General features: G+C 36.6%; 1 protein-coding gene and 1 non-coding gene across 6 annotated transcripts in view; both read left to right on the forward strand.

Annotated features, from left to right (window-relative positions):
- Nucleotides 1-13,575, forward strand: part of DENND5B (DENN domain containing 5B) — a 201,861-nt gene that overhangs the window by 141,940 nt on the left and 46,346 nt on the right. For all 5 annotated transcript variants that reach the window (XM_044228352.1, XM_044228353.1, XM_044228357.1 and 2 more), the window contains 4 exons: nt 4,210-4,303; nt 8,345-8,476; nt 10,212-10,364; nt 11,459-11,537. In XM_044228352.1, the coding sequence (XP_044084287.1) occupies nt 4,210-4,303; nt 8,345-8,476; nt 10,212-10,364; nt 11,459-11,537 (458 nt within the window). The remainder of the gene's footprint in view (nt 1-4,209; nt 4,304-8,344; nt 8,477-10,211; nt 10,365-11,458; nt 11,538-13,575) is intronic.
- On the forward strand, nt 10,004-10,076 carry TRNAK-UUU. Its single transcript has one exon. It is a non-coding gene; the product is annotated as a tRNA-Lys (tRNA).

Consider the following 13,575-nt stretch of genomic DNA (forward strand, 5'->3'; position numbering starts at 1 on the left):
GATGGTACTGGATATAATGTTCCGTTTTTCAAAAATGAGAATTTTCCATCAGAATAGATTAATCATCAGTTCACTTATTTTTTCTGCGTTTGTAAAATACCCTAATTGTTTGAGTTATTTCATATTAGTATTTAAATAGTTTGTATTTCCTTTTAATAGCATTAGATTAGTCATTCATTCATTTGACAAAAATTTATAGAACCTGACTGTATGTGAGGCAGTGTCCTATTCAGCGGGAGTTTAGCAGTGAACAAAACAACAAAAATCCCTGCTTTTAAGGAGGAGGAAACAAACTTAATATGTAAAATAAATAACTTAATAGTGATAAGATTTGTGAAGAAAAATGAAGCAGAAAGGGGAAGTAAGGAGCATTAAGGAGGGAAGATTTCAACTTTAAATTTTACTGCCTTGTTTTCTTGCTTTTAATCTTGTATATAACCCCAGGGTCTCTCGTTTCTAGACTGAGACCCAAGTATTACATTTTCAGGTAGATTTTAGTCTGAAAGAGAAAAGAACTAAGAACTCATTGCACAATAAGGAAATGTATAACCATGCTTCTGCAAATGGCTGATCAACTGTTAGAATTTCATATGCTGCTTACAAAGCCAAAGCAAATAAGCAGTCATTTGTATTTTAACAAATGTGATCATCTTTGATAAAAATAGAAATTTTGATAAAAATGAGATTTAATAATGAAAAGAAAAAAGTAATTCCTTAACAAGACCAGGAATGTGTAGAAAAGTAATTCCTTAACAAGACCAGGAATGTGTAGACTTCATAGTAACTTTCTTTTTTTTTTAATTCTTTTTTATTCATAGTAATTATCTTAAGCAGATGATCATATCCCTGTTTTGAAAATAAAATAGGGCATTTTGTCCCACAGCATGTATAGTGAGATGCTAAGTGTATCATGTAAGTTAGTATTTATCCTTTCCTTTACCTAAAGCCTTTTCTACTTTTGCCTGCCAAGGGAATTGTTCTGCCATTTGTATTCTACTCCTTTTCTTTACTCATTATATAAGTTCATTAGCTGGTATTTCCTATTTTTACTATTTATTTGAACTACCCTGTCCAGTAACCCTAATTTACTGTCTCTCACTGACCTTTTTTGCTACATAGCTATTTCTAAGGCCTCCAGGTCTTTGTACATTTTATTTGTTACTTATATTTCCCCTTTGTTTATTATATGAATTTACCAGCTGGTATTTATAATCTGCTTCAAAATTGTTTAAAAAAGAATTCATTAAAAATTTAAAAAAAAAAAGAATTCATGACACTGTTGAAGATGGTAAGATAGACTTCATTCAAGGGGGGCCATGTAGCGACCATTTCAGTGAGAGAAAGATTGAACTCTATTCCATACACAATGTGGGTAAGTAGTAATTTATAATCAAGTAGCAGAGTGGAGAGAAAATTACTAAGAGGAAACATCAGAGTTAAGGGGGAGAATTTTGACTAAATCAACCTAATAAGATTCTTGCTGAAGATAGGCCTGGGTGATAAAGGGTGATAGATGATGTAGAAGCTGATTAGATATGAAGAATGACCATATGTGGAGGTTGCGGGGTGAGGGGGTGGTTCCCCCTGAACTGACTTAGCAAGGTTCTTGTTAAAAGTGGATTTTATAAGGAAGTGCACAGATGGACCTGGGAGAAGGTTCAGGAGCCTAACTAGAGTTCGATCAAGCAAAGAATCTCTGCCTGTGTCCTAATAGGCTTTTTTCTGGATCTTCTTTCTCAGTCACCCTAGTTTTCTTTGTATCTATTTTACAGTCTTACTTTGATCCTTTACTGTTGGAACAGTTCCAGTTCTGTTTCAAAGATCTATCACTAGGACTTTGTACTTTTTGTCCCAATATAAGCCTATTTTTCTTAACGGTTTTAAAAGGGACCACCTTTCTTGCTATTATTTTTATCATAATTATTCAGTGTTCCTTTAAGTACCAGACTGAAATGAGATGATTCAGAAACTTGAAACCAAAGTCATGCATAAATTATTTTAAGCAACAAAAGAACCCACATTCTCATTTCAAGCTTTTTGTGAATTACTTACTTTATTAAATAAAAAATTAAAAATAATGAACTGGCAGTAATACAGTATGACTTTTTCTGAGTGGCAAAAGCATAAATTCATTTTTTAAGTTGTATATAGCTCTGTGCTGGCAAGGATGTATTCAAGAATGGATATTCTTAGAAAAGTGTGATGAATACATAGTCACGGGGATAATAAGTCAAGATTTGAAAATTTTTTTGAAATAATTTGATATAAAATAATATATGCTCATTAGAAAATTTAGAATATTTGAAAGTGTTAGGGTAGATTTTAAAACACTCATAATACCATCACCATGAGATGCTAACATTTGCTGTTAGACCTTCCATTGCATGGATCCTAGTGTTCATGTCCACACTTTTTTTAAACAAAATTAATATGTTATTTATACAGTATTTATCTTGTTTTGTCATTCATTAGTGTACCATGAATGTTCTCCCAAATTAATATTCCTAGCAACTTAATTTTTTTTAATGACTGTGTGATATTTCATAATGTAGAGTGTACTCTCTACTCTTGAACATTTAGGTTGTTTTGAGCACATTTACTTGATTCTGAGTAACTATTGGTTGTGAGATCTTCTGCTAACTCAAAAGCTTTTTGGAAATATTATACTTTAAACATGCATATGGAATAGAGATACATCCTAATATCAGGAACATTTCAAAGTCAAAATGTGAGTCTTGGAATAAAGGAAACAATTTGTTATTACATACATGCTGTGAGGAATGTTCATAAACTTTAATCTTGGGCTGCATCTCTGATTATTTATTTGGAGTATATTTATAGAAGGGCCAGGTCATGTACAGACAGCCAGTAAAACAGCTTACAGGGACTCCTGGGTGGCTCAGTCAGTTAAGCATCCAACTGTTGGTTTTGGCTCAGGTCTTGATCTCAAGGTCCTGAGATTGAGCCTCACGATGGGCTCCTTACTCAGCACAGACTCTGCTTGAAATTCTCTCTTTCCCTCTGCCCATCCTACTTGTGCTCTCTCCCTCTCCTGCTCTCTAAAGTAAATAAATAAATAAATCTTAAAAAAACAAAAGCAAAAACAAAAACACAGCTGACAGACAAGATACCAGCCCTTCAAGAGTTTATAGTAGAATTTTGTAGAAAATAGAGGTAAGTGCTTATAATACACTGTGACAGGTAATAAAATTGAGGAGTTTAAGAGGGATAGACAGTTTAGATTTGGAGGAATCAATGAACACTTTCTGTGTGGCACTGAAGTTACTTGACGAATAGAAGTCAGGGGGAAACTTCATGAAGTTTCAGAAAAACTAAAGATCCAAAGGTAAATAAGTGGAGGCCTTACATGTCATGTTTTCTTTTTAAGAATTTTTTCATAAGAAGAGTGAAGAAAGAAACTTAGTGATAACTGTAGAGGGTCGAGAGAGACCAGTGTGCTTGTAAGCTGAAGGGAAATACTCAGTTGAGAGAGAAAAATTGGAGATATAGAAAAAGAGATTACTTAGTGCAGCAGGTTGAAGAAGTCTAGAGAGAATTGGTCAGGGAGTTTCTTCTAGGTGACAGAATTAGTTTTGAGCCATAGCCGATATATTTTATACTTTGGGATTAAAAGAAAGATGAGGAGTCTGTGTATACATCATGTCAGTAGAAGGCAGGAAGAAGGAGTCAAGGGTGGGTTATCAGTTGAGGGGAGGCACTTGAGGATAAAGCAAAAGGTTTGAAATTGTTTTTGAGGGGAGTGGGAGAAAGTTGAAGGGCAGGTAAAGTGATTCATGAGGAGTCATGACAGAAATCAAGAACTAATCCACATAAATAGAATAGAGAAGTAAGAGGATGGTATTCACCCAGGATTTGGGGCTCTGTTGGACAGTAAAGTGGGAAGGAGAGGAGGAGATAGTGTGTATTTTTTTAACCTCAGTTTTTAAAAAGTATTGATTGTAGTGATGGTTGCATGTCTTGGAATATAATAAAAACCACTAAATTACATGCTTTAAATGGGTGAACTATATGGTATTCAATTGTATCACAGTAAACCTTTCTGTATTTAAAGAACTGATTGAAAAATAAGTAGCCTTTTGTCTTAAAGAGTACATTTTTTCTATTTTAAAAATAAGTTACCACATTTTTGTATGTTTGTTTCAGTTTTTGTTTTAACCTGTACCTTCTTGGGTGTGGCTCTTTTTCCAGTCGCTGGGTAAGTCGAAGTGCCACTGCACAGCGCAGGAAAGACCGCCTTCGCCAACACTCGGAGCACATTGGATTGGACAACGACCTGAGGGAGGTATGTGGACGGCCTTCCCAGGATGCCTTATTCGGTCCAACAGTTGTCACTGTGCAGGTTCTTCCGCATTCTTTTGCAAAATGTCTCAGTTTTATTTTAATATAGTAATCCTTTTGTACTGACATACAGCAGAAGACACCTCTTTTTTCCCCATTTTTGTAATTTTAATACACCTAAAACCAGGTTTTAAAACAAATCTCCCTGTATACCACAAGTAAAAGCTAAGTTTAAGAGAAATTTTTGGTCAGTATGTCTCCTCTAGAGAAAAAAAAATATACAAGAAACAGATTTTTTTAAGTTTCAAGCGTAATTGAAACTTATACTAATTAAAGATGTATTTGTGCTTTATCCTTGGCTTGCTGACACCATTTTTTAGTGTTTAGATGGGCTCTTGGGTGGCTCAGTGGGTTAAATTGTTTAGAAATTATTTTTGAACTTAGATCCTTATGCTTTATTTGTACTACTTGAAAATAAAACCATAATTATACATTTGAATAATTTTAAGTACGTTTTGACTATTGTGATCAAAGAAAAATGCAATCAGAAGATCTGTTAACTATTTTCTAAACTCAGGTGTGTAGAAATGAAGCAGAAAACATCATCCCAAATATAGATTGCTTTTTTGCTGAAATGTTCATACATTTATGATTTTAAACATTTTCTTTAAAACTGAAGCATAATTTGTCTAGTGCTTTTCTTTGTGCTACCATTATTTTTTTCTCTCCCCTTTTGCTGTGACTTTTTCATATGCATGCATGTTTTGCTTGTCTCTTTCTCTCTATCCTTTTCTTTTTTGCTTTTCTGTCATTGGCACTTCTCCATCCTCTTAGCCTTCCGGGGAACTTTTGGTCTGTCAGAACTCCATGGCATTCTGGGAGTGGGATCAGGGTCCAACTCCTCCTGCACGACTTCCTAAAAAATCCTTCTCTGAGTGCTGCCTGGTATGTTCTTTGCCTGAAAGTGCTTTGCAGATGTTCCTGAATCTTGTCTTTGGTGTTCCTTGAGTTATCCACATGCGTGTGTGCACATAGCTGTAGAATGCCTCACTTCACCTGTGGCGTGAACTGTCAGCCTCTCCATTTTGCTCTCTACTTCCTCTTGTGTTTGTTACCTGTTCCTGGTGGTGTGTGCTAACAGAAGCACTTCTATACTGTTGGCAGGTAAAACTGATCACTTGAATTCCTAACTAGTGATATTTTGAAAGGTGGGGGGGTGTAGAGGGGCCAGAGATGCAGCACATTGTTGTTCTTCCAAAGGATCAGACTCCCTTTTATTTAACCATTTTGCAGAAATAAATAATTCATTTGAACAGCTTTTCTTTTCTTTCTTGCTGGGTTTTATCTCCATGTTTTAATAAACCCTTCCTGATCTGGTCTTTGGGGGGTTTTTGTTGTTGTTTTGTTTTGGGGGGTTTTTTATTGTTTTTGGTTTGAAATTTATTTCCTTTGTTCATGGTCTGTATTTTATGTGGTCAGAAAATCAGGTCATCAGTATAGGATCTTAGTTCTAAGAGAAACCTTTGCGGTCATCTTGTCTAACATGACATGAATTCTGAGAGACTTGCCCAAAGTCAAATGGACACTCAAAGGCAGAGCTGGGCCTGTAGCCCAGGACTGCTGAGAGCCAGAATGGTACTCTTCCCAGTACCCGTGTATATGAGATTACACACAACAGCTACTCACCTGAGAGCAAGAGTAACTTAAGACTCCTGGTTTGTTGTTTTTGGCTATAACAGGAATGAAAAAGAGCATGGTAGAAATCTCAGAAATCTGGGGTCACTTCCTTCTAGTAGTGAAATGGACTTTCTTAACAAAAACATTCCCTGTGAAAGGTTTCTCTTTCTTCTCCATTTTTTACCTTAAAATATACCTTTTCCTCCAGCTGCCCCAAAGAAAATTACATTTTTATCATCACTTGTTTACTATAAAGGCAAGTGTTCTATTTTTGCAATATACAGGAGCAACATCACTTTTTAATGTGAGGAAGGGGCTCATATCCTTTGTGTGTATGTGCAAAGAATGTTGCTCATTCTATGGCTTCAGCAGAGCTGCTCTCAGGAGGAGACGTTGCGCTGTGGAGTTCACTGTTGGCTAATAATTATATGTGATCTGCTATGTGCTTAGTAAATATGGCCAATCAGAGGATAGCCCTATTCTGGCTTTTTTTCATTTATAAAATAGAACCATAAACTTTAACAGTGCTTAAATTACTTATCTAGTTATGGACTTAAACGTCTAATTATTCATAGATTTCAGAAAAAAGAGAAATACCAACACCTTTTCCTAGCCTCTTGCCTGTGTTTCTTACTCTTCTTCTAGCCAGTGTGTTTCTTCCTCAGCTAAACTGGATTCTTACCTCTTCTTGAAATCTGAGTCCTAGTAGTTCTCTCTGCCTTTGCACAAGTCCAAAGGTTGAGGAACTAAGGCAAGGGAGAAATAACCCCTTCAACATTTGAAAGTTAACATTTGTTTTTAATATTTGTACCACCTTAAATGTTAGGAAATGTCGGTGTTACAGTTCTCAAATAGGATCTCTGCCTTATATCTCAAGTTGGTTTTTCTGAAACTTTTCATTCCTTGCTTTTTATTTTTTTAAAAATGAACTTTCAGGATGTTTTGATAGACCTTATGTAATAAGGTAATAAACTTAATTTCCCCAGGTGATAGTTGTCTTTCATTCTCAATTTTCCTTGTTTATTGGACCCTCTAAAAGAGATTTAAGCAGAAAGATGTACACATAAATATTATAGAAACTAAATTCTTAAAGCTTTCCTTTTTTAAAAATCTGTCCTTAAAATGATTGCATTGGAAAGGAAACAGATTATTTTGTTTATGTAGCAGCAGGTAAACTGATCAGTTGAATCCCTATCAGTGGGATTTTTTAGAAATTTGTACAAGATTTAGTAGATTATTTTTCTTCCAAAGAGGAAATATTGTAAATGCACAAACTCCCTTTTATATAAAGAATGTAAAGGATTTTACACATTTTTCCTTGTAATATCAAATTCTCTTCCCTTAAGATAGTAAAGATAGATTTCACATATGTGCCTGTGGGAGGATGTGCTGGCTCACAATGTCTCTCTCCCCTCAACAAACTGCTAGTTTTACTATATAACTTAGGGTAGTTATTCTCTAACTATGGCCCTAAGACACTTGGGCTTCTTGGAGATTCTGCCCTGTGGTCCTGATGCAAACATAAGGCATCTGGATGAGCATTGCAGGTAGCACAGAAAGAAGAGATATAACAGGTATCCTGTGGTCATCACTGTAGTGATTTTTTTTTTCCTGGACATTCACTAACTAAAGCTCAAGAGTGGTGGACTGGGTTTCTGAGTTTCTAGGTTTCTCTCTGAGCCATCACTATCTCTGAAAGTAACATAATATCCCCACTTTCTCTCGATTGTGGAACAAGGCAAGGGAGGGAATGTAGCAAACATGTGCAGAGAGAGTTCACAGTCTTTCTTGTGAGGTGGGGGGCGTGTTTTATGCCCATTTTACAAATAAACAAATATGCCTACGTTTATAAAATTAGTTGCAGCCAGATTCTAGAGCTCCTGATTTTACTGTTGTGACTTGACTAGAGCAGAGGGTTGGTTCAGAGAGTGTTGTCTAAGAGGCTAGAAGTTTGCTAAGTGTCTTTATCTGTGGGGAGAGGAAGAAATCACTGATCTGAGAATCACTGGGTTCTTGAAGAAACTTTGGTAATCCAGAAACCTAAATTTTTTTCATCCCTATTATGATCCTGACTAATCACAGCCTTGGGTACTCCCAATAAAATTATTAAACTAGGTGAGCTCTATCTTGTTATGAATGTTTTAACCTGACACGATTTCTGTTGCCCTCATTTTCACAGGAGTTAACAATGGCGGGGGAGGGCGCGTACAAATGTCCTCTGCCTATTGGTGGCGCTAAAACTTGAATTGCTATTGCATGAGTACATTTACAGCCTTTTCCGCATCTTGTTTTTCCTCACTTTTTTGTGTAATGTTAAGAAAGAAGACTATCTGATGTTTATATATTAAAAATGCTCTTTAATTTTTAGAAATATATGCAAGAGGCACGAAGTTTAGGAAAAAACCTGAGGCAACCCAAATTGTCAGACCTCTCTCCTGCAGTGATTGCACAAACCAACTGCAAATTTGTAGAAGGCTTATTAAAAGAATGTAGAATGAAGGTACGTATTATTCACTGATGTGAGACACTATGCACTCAACTTCCACTTGGACTGGTAGATATCCTAGAAGAAGACTTTTACTGGGGCATAAAGCTAATGTTCTCTTTACTGAGCTCATGAACTTTCAGTTCTCCAGTACCCACAGAATCAGTGACATGGGAGCCCTGCACAGTTTTTCCTCAACCTTTTCAGCCATTGCTGTCTTCCTCTAAAACATGAACAGATATTAAGCCAGTCAAAAGTTGTAGGGCACTGGCTGGCTGAGTTGGTAGAGCATGCAACTCTTTGGGGACTTTTTGTTTGTTTTGTTTTGTTATTTAGAGAGAGAGAGAGTGTGTGGGGAGGGGCAGAGGGAAAGAATCTTCCAGCAGCCTTCTCACTGAGCGCAGAGCCCGGTGTGGGACTCAATTTCATGACCCTGAGATCATGACTTAAGCTGAAATCAAGAGTTGGACACTTAACAGAGCCACTCAGGCACCTGGCACATATGACTCTTAATCTCAGGGTCATGTGCTTGAGCCCTGTGTTGGATGTGGAGCCTACTTTAAAAAGTGTGCAAGAATGTGGTTGTTTTATATGAAAGGTAACACATTTTTTTGTATAGAACCTTGTCCACGCCCATACATGTATGTATGCCCATACATGTATGTATGCCCATACATGTATGTATACCCATACAGAAGAAGACCTTAGCTGTGTTGTAGGTTTATATATATTACACACTAGTCTCTTCTTAGATACCATGTTTATCAAAGGTAGTAATACTGATTGACAAAATTCAGGACATCATTTTAGCCAGTAATTTCATTCTTTTATTTTATATTTCTTGAGTAACTTCTGTGTATTCAATAAATGCACTATTTTCAGCATCAGCATACAGTGTGGAGTCAGAGAGACAAGGTCCCCCACCTAAAGGAACTAGATTCTCTCTCACTTTACATTTTATAAGTACAGCTGAGACTGCTGTAAATTACTTACTTGAAACTGATTTTCACTTCCCTTCCATTTTCTGGTGCATACTCATGAGCAGAGAGAAGATAAAAGAGGAAAACAGGAAGTAAATAGAGGCCCGGTTCACTCACAATTTAGGGAGTTCTGAAAAAATTTAGAGCTGCCTGTTTGTGTTGTGGTTTTTGCCTAAGTGCAATCAAAACTAACTGCAGATATCTTCTGTATGCCTAGATACAGGAGCAGTGGAGGGTTAGTTGTGGCAGGGTGGGATTCCGATTCTCAGTACATTTTCTGGGTCTGCTGTAATTCCCCAGTGTTACTCAAGTTAGTAAACTGAAAATTGTCAATCATAAGTGTTTACATGGGGATACTTTAAAATGGTGTTGTGGGGAGGCAAAATATAAATAGATAGGTAGATAGATAAAACAGTATCATAATCTCCCCCTAGTCACCCTCTATTTATCTGACAAAATACAAAAGTACATGTTATATTACTGCAGTTAGTTGACCACAGAGATTAAAATGCTTTTCCAAAAGTGATTAAAAGTCTACAATTAGAAGTATATGAAGGGGGGCGCCTGGCTGGCTCAGTTGGTAGAGTGTGTGATATTTGATCTTGGGGTTGTGGGTTCAAGCCCCACGTTAGGTATAGAGATTACTTAAAAATAACATCTTCCAAAAAAATAAAAGTATAATGGAGGGAAGCCTCTGATCTAGTGGTTGAATTGTTGGTCTTTGGCTTCATTGCGGGGATAACACTTGTGACCACGCATGATGCTTTCAGACAAAGCGCATGTTGGTGGAGAAGATGGGACATGAAGCAGTGGAACTGGGCCATGGAGAAGCAAACATAACCGGCTTGGAAGAGAACACCTTGATCGCCAGCCTCTGTGACCTACTGGAAAGGATATGGAGCCACGGCTTGCAGATCAAGCAGGTAATAGTCTCAGGAGGCCCTGGTGATGTGGCTGATTAGGGACCCTGTCAGGAAATATAAGGAGGGACACCTGGCTGGTTCAGTTGGTTGTGCTTCTGATTTTTCAGCTCAGGTCATGATGTCAGGGTCATGAGATCAAGCCCTGTGTTGGACTCCATGCTCAGTATGGGGTCTTCTTGAGTTTCTCTCTCCCTCTCCTGCCCCTCTAGCCCATCTATCTGTCTGTCTGTCTTTCTCAAATAAATAAATAAATCTTTAAAAGAAAGAAATAAAGAAGGAAATGAACAAGGAGAAAAGTAAAAATTAAAGGATATGTTCCTTTGTCACAGGAAGACTAGAAATGCACCACAGGCTTTTTAATTCCAGAAAAAGAAAACAAAAACCCATGATTAAGAGGTGGTTTGGTGCTCTTTCCTGGTAAACAGGAAAGGATAAAACAGCACATTTACTGCAGAGGGTATATCCCATTGAGTCCATTAAGTGTCTGCTTTTGTTGCTGTCCACAAAAAAAATCTGTTAGCCAAAATTAACAGTTCTTTACCATTTTAATTTATGTAGTTATTCAGGGTGGAAAAAAATCAAATGGTTTCTTTGCTTTTGTCCCTCTTACATCCTATTCTGATTTTTTTTTTTTTTTTTCCTCTTGTGGGCATGTTCTTTCTTCCTCCCCTTTTCTCTTTCTTCTTTGGCTCCAGTTTTCTTCTCCCCTCACTGCCATTCCGTACATCCAAGCATATTTTGCCTATAGATGTACCCAAATACATTATGTACTGCTAGAGTCTTTTAATTCTGTGGTTATTAGTGTGGCCAGTGTAGACAGTCCTAATTATATACAGCCCAACTGAAGTCAGAAATCTCCATGCCTGTACTTCTGGCCTTTTGTTCTGCTGCCCTTCCCCAGGCTATTGCTCATCTTTTCAGTGAGGCAAAGGATGACTCATTTCACACGGAGTGAGTTGCTCAGGATATTATACAGCTAAGAATGGATGATCTCCAAACTTCAGAATGACCATTTTGATGTGAATGGTTTTAATGAGAAATTTTTTCATTATTGCTTATAAAATGAAAAACTTTTTTATACCTTGTTGTTTCAGGGGAAGTCAGCTTTGTGGTCACATTTAATTCAGTTTCAGGACAGAGAAGAGAAGCAAGAGCACCTTGCAGAATCTCCAGGTGAGAGTTTCTTAGATTATTTCTACAGAACTGGCAGCATTAGACCACATGAAGAAACAGTACCATGTTTTGTCTTTAAATCTCTCTCAGGCTGAAATTTACCCACCTTGCCAGTAATGGGATAAAGTAGAAGAAGCAAAATAAATTATTAGCTGTGAGATGTGAGAAAAGTCGCTCAACCTTTCTGACTCTCAGCTTCCTCATCCATAAGACAGGGAAAATAACGTTAAGCTATGTAAAACTATAATGTTGACTAAGTAAGATAACATGTGGAAACACCTAATGAATTGTAAAGGATCATACAAGTATACCTTACTCTTGCCAGTGTTAGAGTGTAGTGTATACTGGGGTTTCTTTCTTAAAGAAGTTTTACAACCATCATTAATAATACATATATATGTCTCAAAAGTCTTCAGGAGTCAGATTTCTTCAGTTTCTAGCAAGACATCGCATAATATAAGTGTTATTATACTTCAGCTCATTAGAGTTATGTGGGGTTCCTAGATGTTCTGCCTTCCATATATTTTTCTTTATATAAAATAACCATCTATTTCACAAAAAGTAGTAGTAATGGTGGAAAGCTAATAGATAAAAAATGTTTTATACTGAATCAGCAATTTGGGAACCTTTTCTAAAATTGTGGATAATTTTAGACATTCAGAAATGTAAAAAAAATAATACTTAAAAGCCAACCACCAGCTTAAGAAAGCATTGCAAATATGATTGAAGCATAGCCTATTTCCATTCCCCTCATTGCACTACAACCCTAAATGTGGTGTTGATTGTTGGAAACCTAGTTTTTAAAGGTATTTACTAAGACAGCTAGGAATATGAACTTGATACTGCATTAACGTGAAGTTCCACTAAACAGAATGTCAAGGTTCTGATGTCCCAAGATATAACTACATTTGTAAAAATTGAAATCAAGTTTAAAAGCACTTTGTAGTAACCATCTCCTTTGCCCCTTTTTCTGTTGAAAAAAGTAAAAATGCATTGGTGTATGCCCTGAAACCATCTCTAACACTTAGCTGTGTTCATAGAAAATTTAGCTCTTCAGATCATAAGACCATAACCCAGATAGCTTACCCTAATTAGAAAAAAAATTTCTAGGAAGAAGTAGCTATTTGTAGGGATGAAACATTGGAAAACCAAGCTTACTTAAGTAAGGCAGGGAGATGGAAGTATTTGGCTCTTTCACCAAAGATGGCATGCAGAATGTCCAGCTGTTAAGGTGAGCAGCTGCCAGGCAACACCAGCAGCTTCATGGCTCTGGCTGGTCAAATGTTGGGTGGTTGAGGTGGCGACCAGAGACTCAGCTGTTAGCAGTTCCCTTTTATTAGTCAGTAGAGGGATCAGCAAAACTCTGAAGTCAAGGCTAAGAAGTATCAAATATGTCAAAGCTTCATGCAGTCACTTATTTGTGCTGCACTATCAAGTGTTGATGAAGGGCTAGTGAGAATACAGTAAACACATGAAGTATGAACAACAGGCTAAATATTTTACTGATCCTAAGTAGGATTAATGTAAGCCATGTAGCTTTTGAAATAAAATTTACTGACTGTTAGGAAGAGTGGATTTTATTATAAATATTGCCCTAACACTTCTGATGATTCAGCCCACAAAGTTAGGATTTTTTAAATATGACAATATGAAATATAAAAACATTAGCCTAAAAATAAAATACTTCATTATTGAGAAGCAGTGTGTCTAATTATATAGAAATTAGCAATTTATTGATTTTTCTGCTTTTAAATCTGGGTGGGTTTTTTTTTTCCCAAAAAATACTTCTGTTTACCAACTGTTAAGCATCCTAATTAATGGTAATAAACAGTCTGCATTTTTATATCAAGGAGAGATGCTCTGTGTGCTTAGAAATTCACAATAGGTTTGAACACTGCTGTTACTAACATTGAGCCAGGATGAGATTTGGGGATAGATCATTATTCTTCCTTCTGAAGCAACACAAAACAGGAGTCAGAGATACTTTAAGGGTTGTAGAAGAAAGGAAAAAGTCTGTCTTAACAAGAAGACCATAGTG

This window comes from Neovison vison, chromosome 12 (genome assembly GCF_020171115.1).
Source record: "Neovison vison isolate M4711 chromosome 12, ASM_NN_V1, whole genome shotgun sequence".
Classification (NCBI taxonomy): Eukaryota; Metazoa; Chordata; class Mammalia; order Carnivora; family Mustelidae; genus Neogale; species Neogale vison.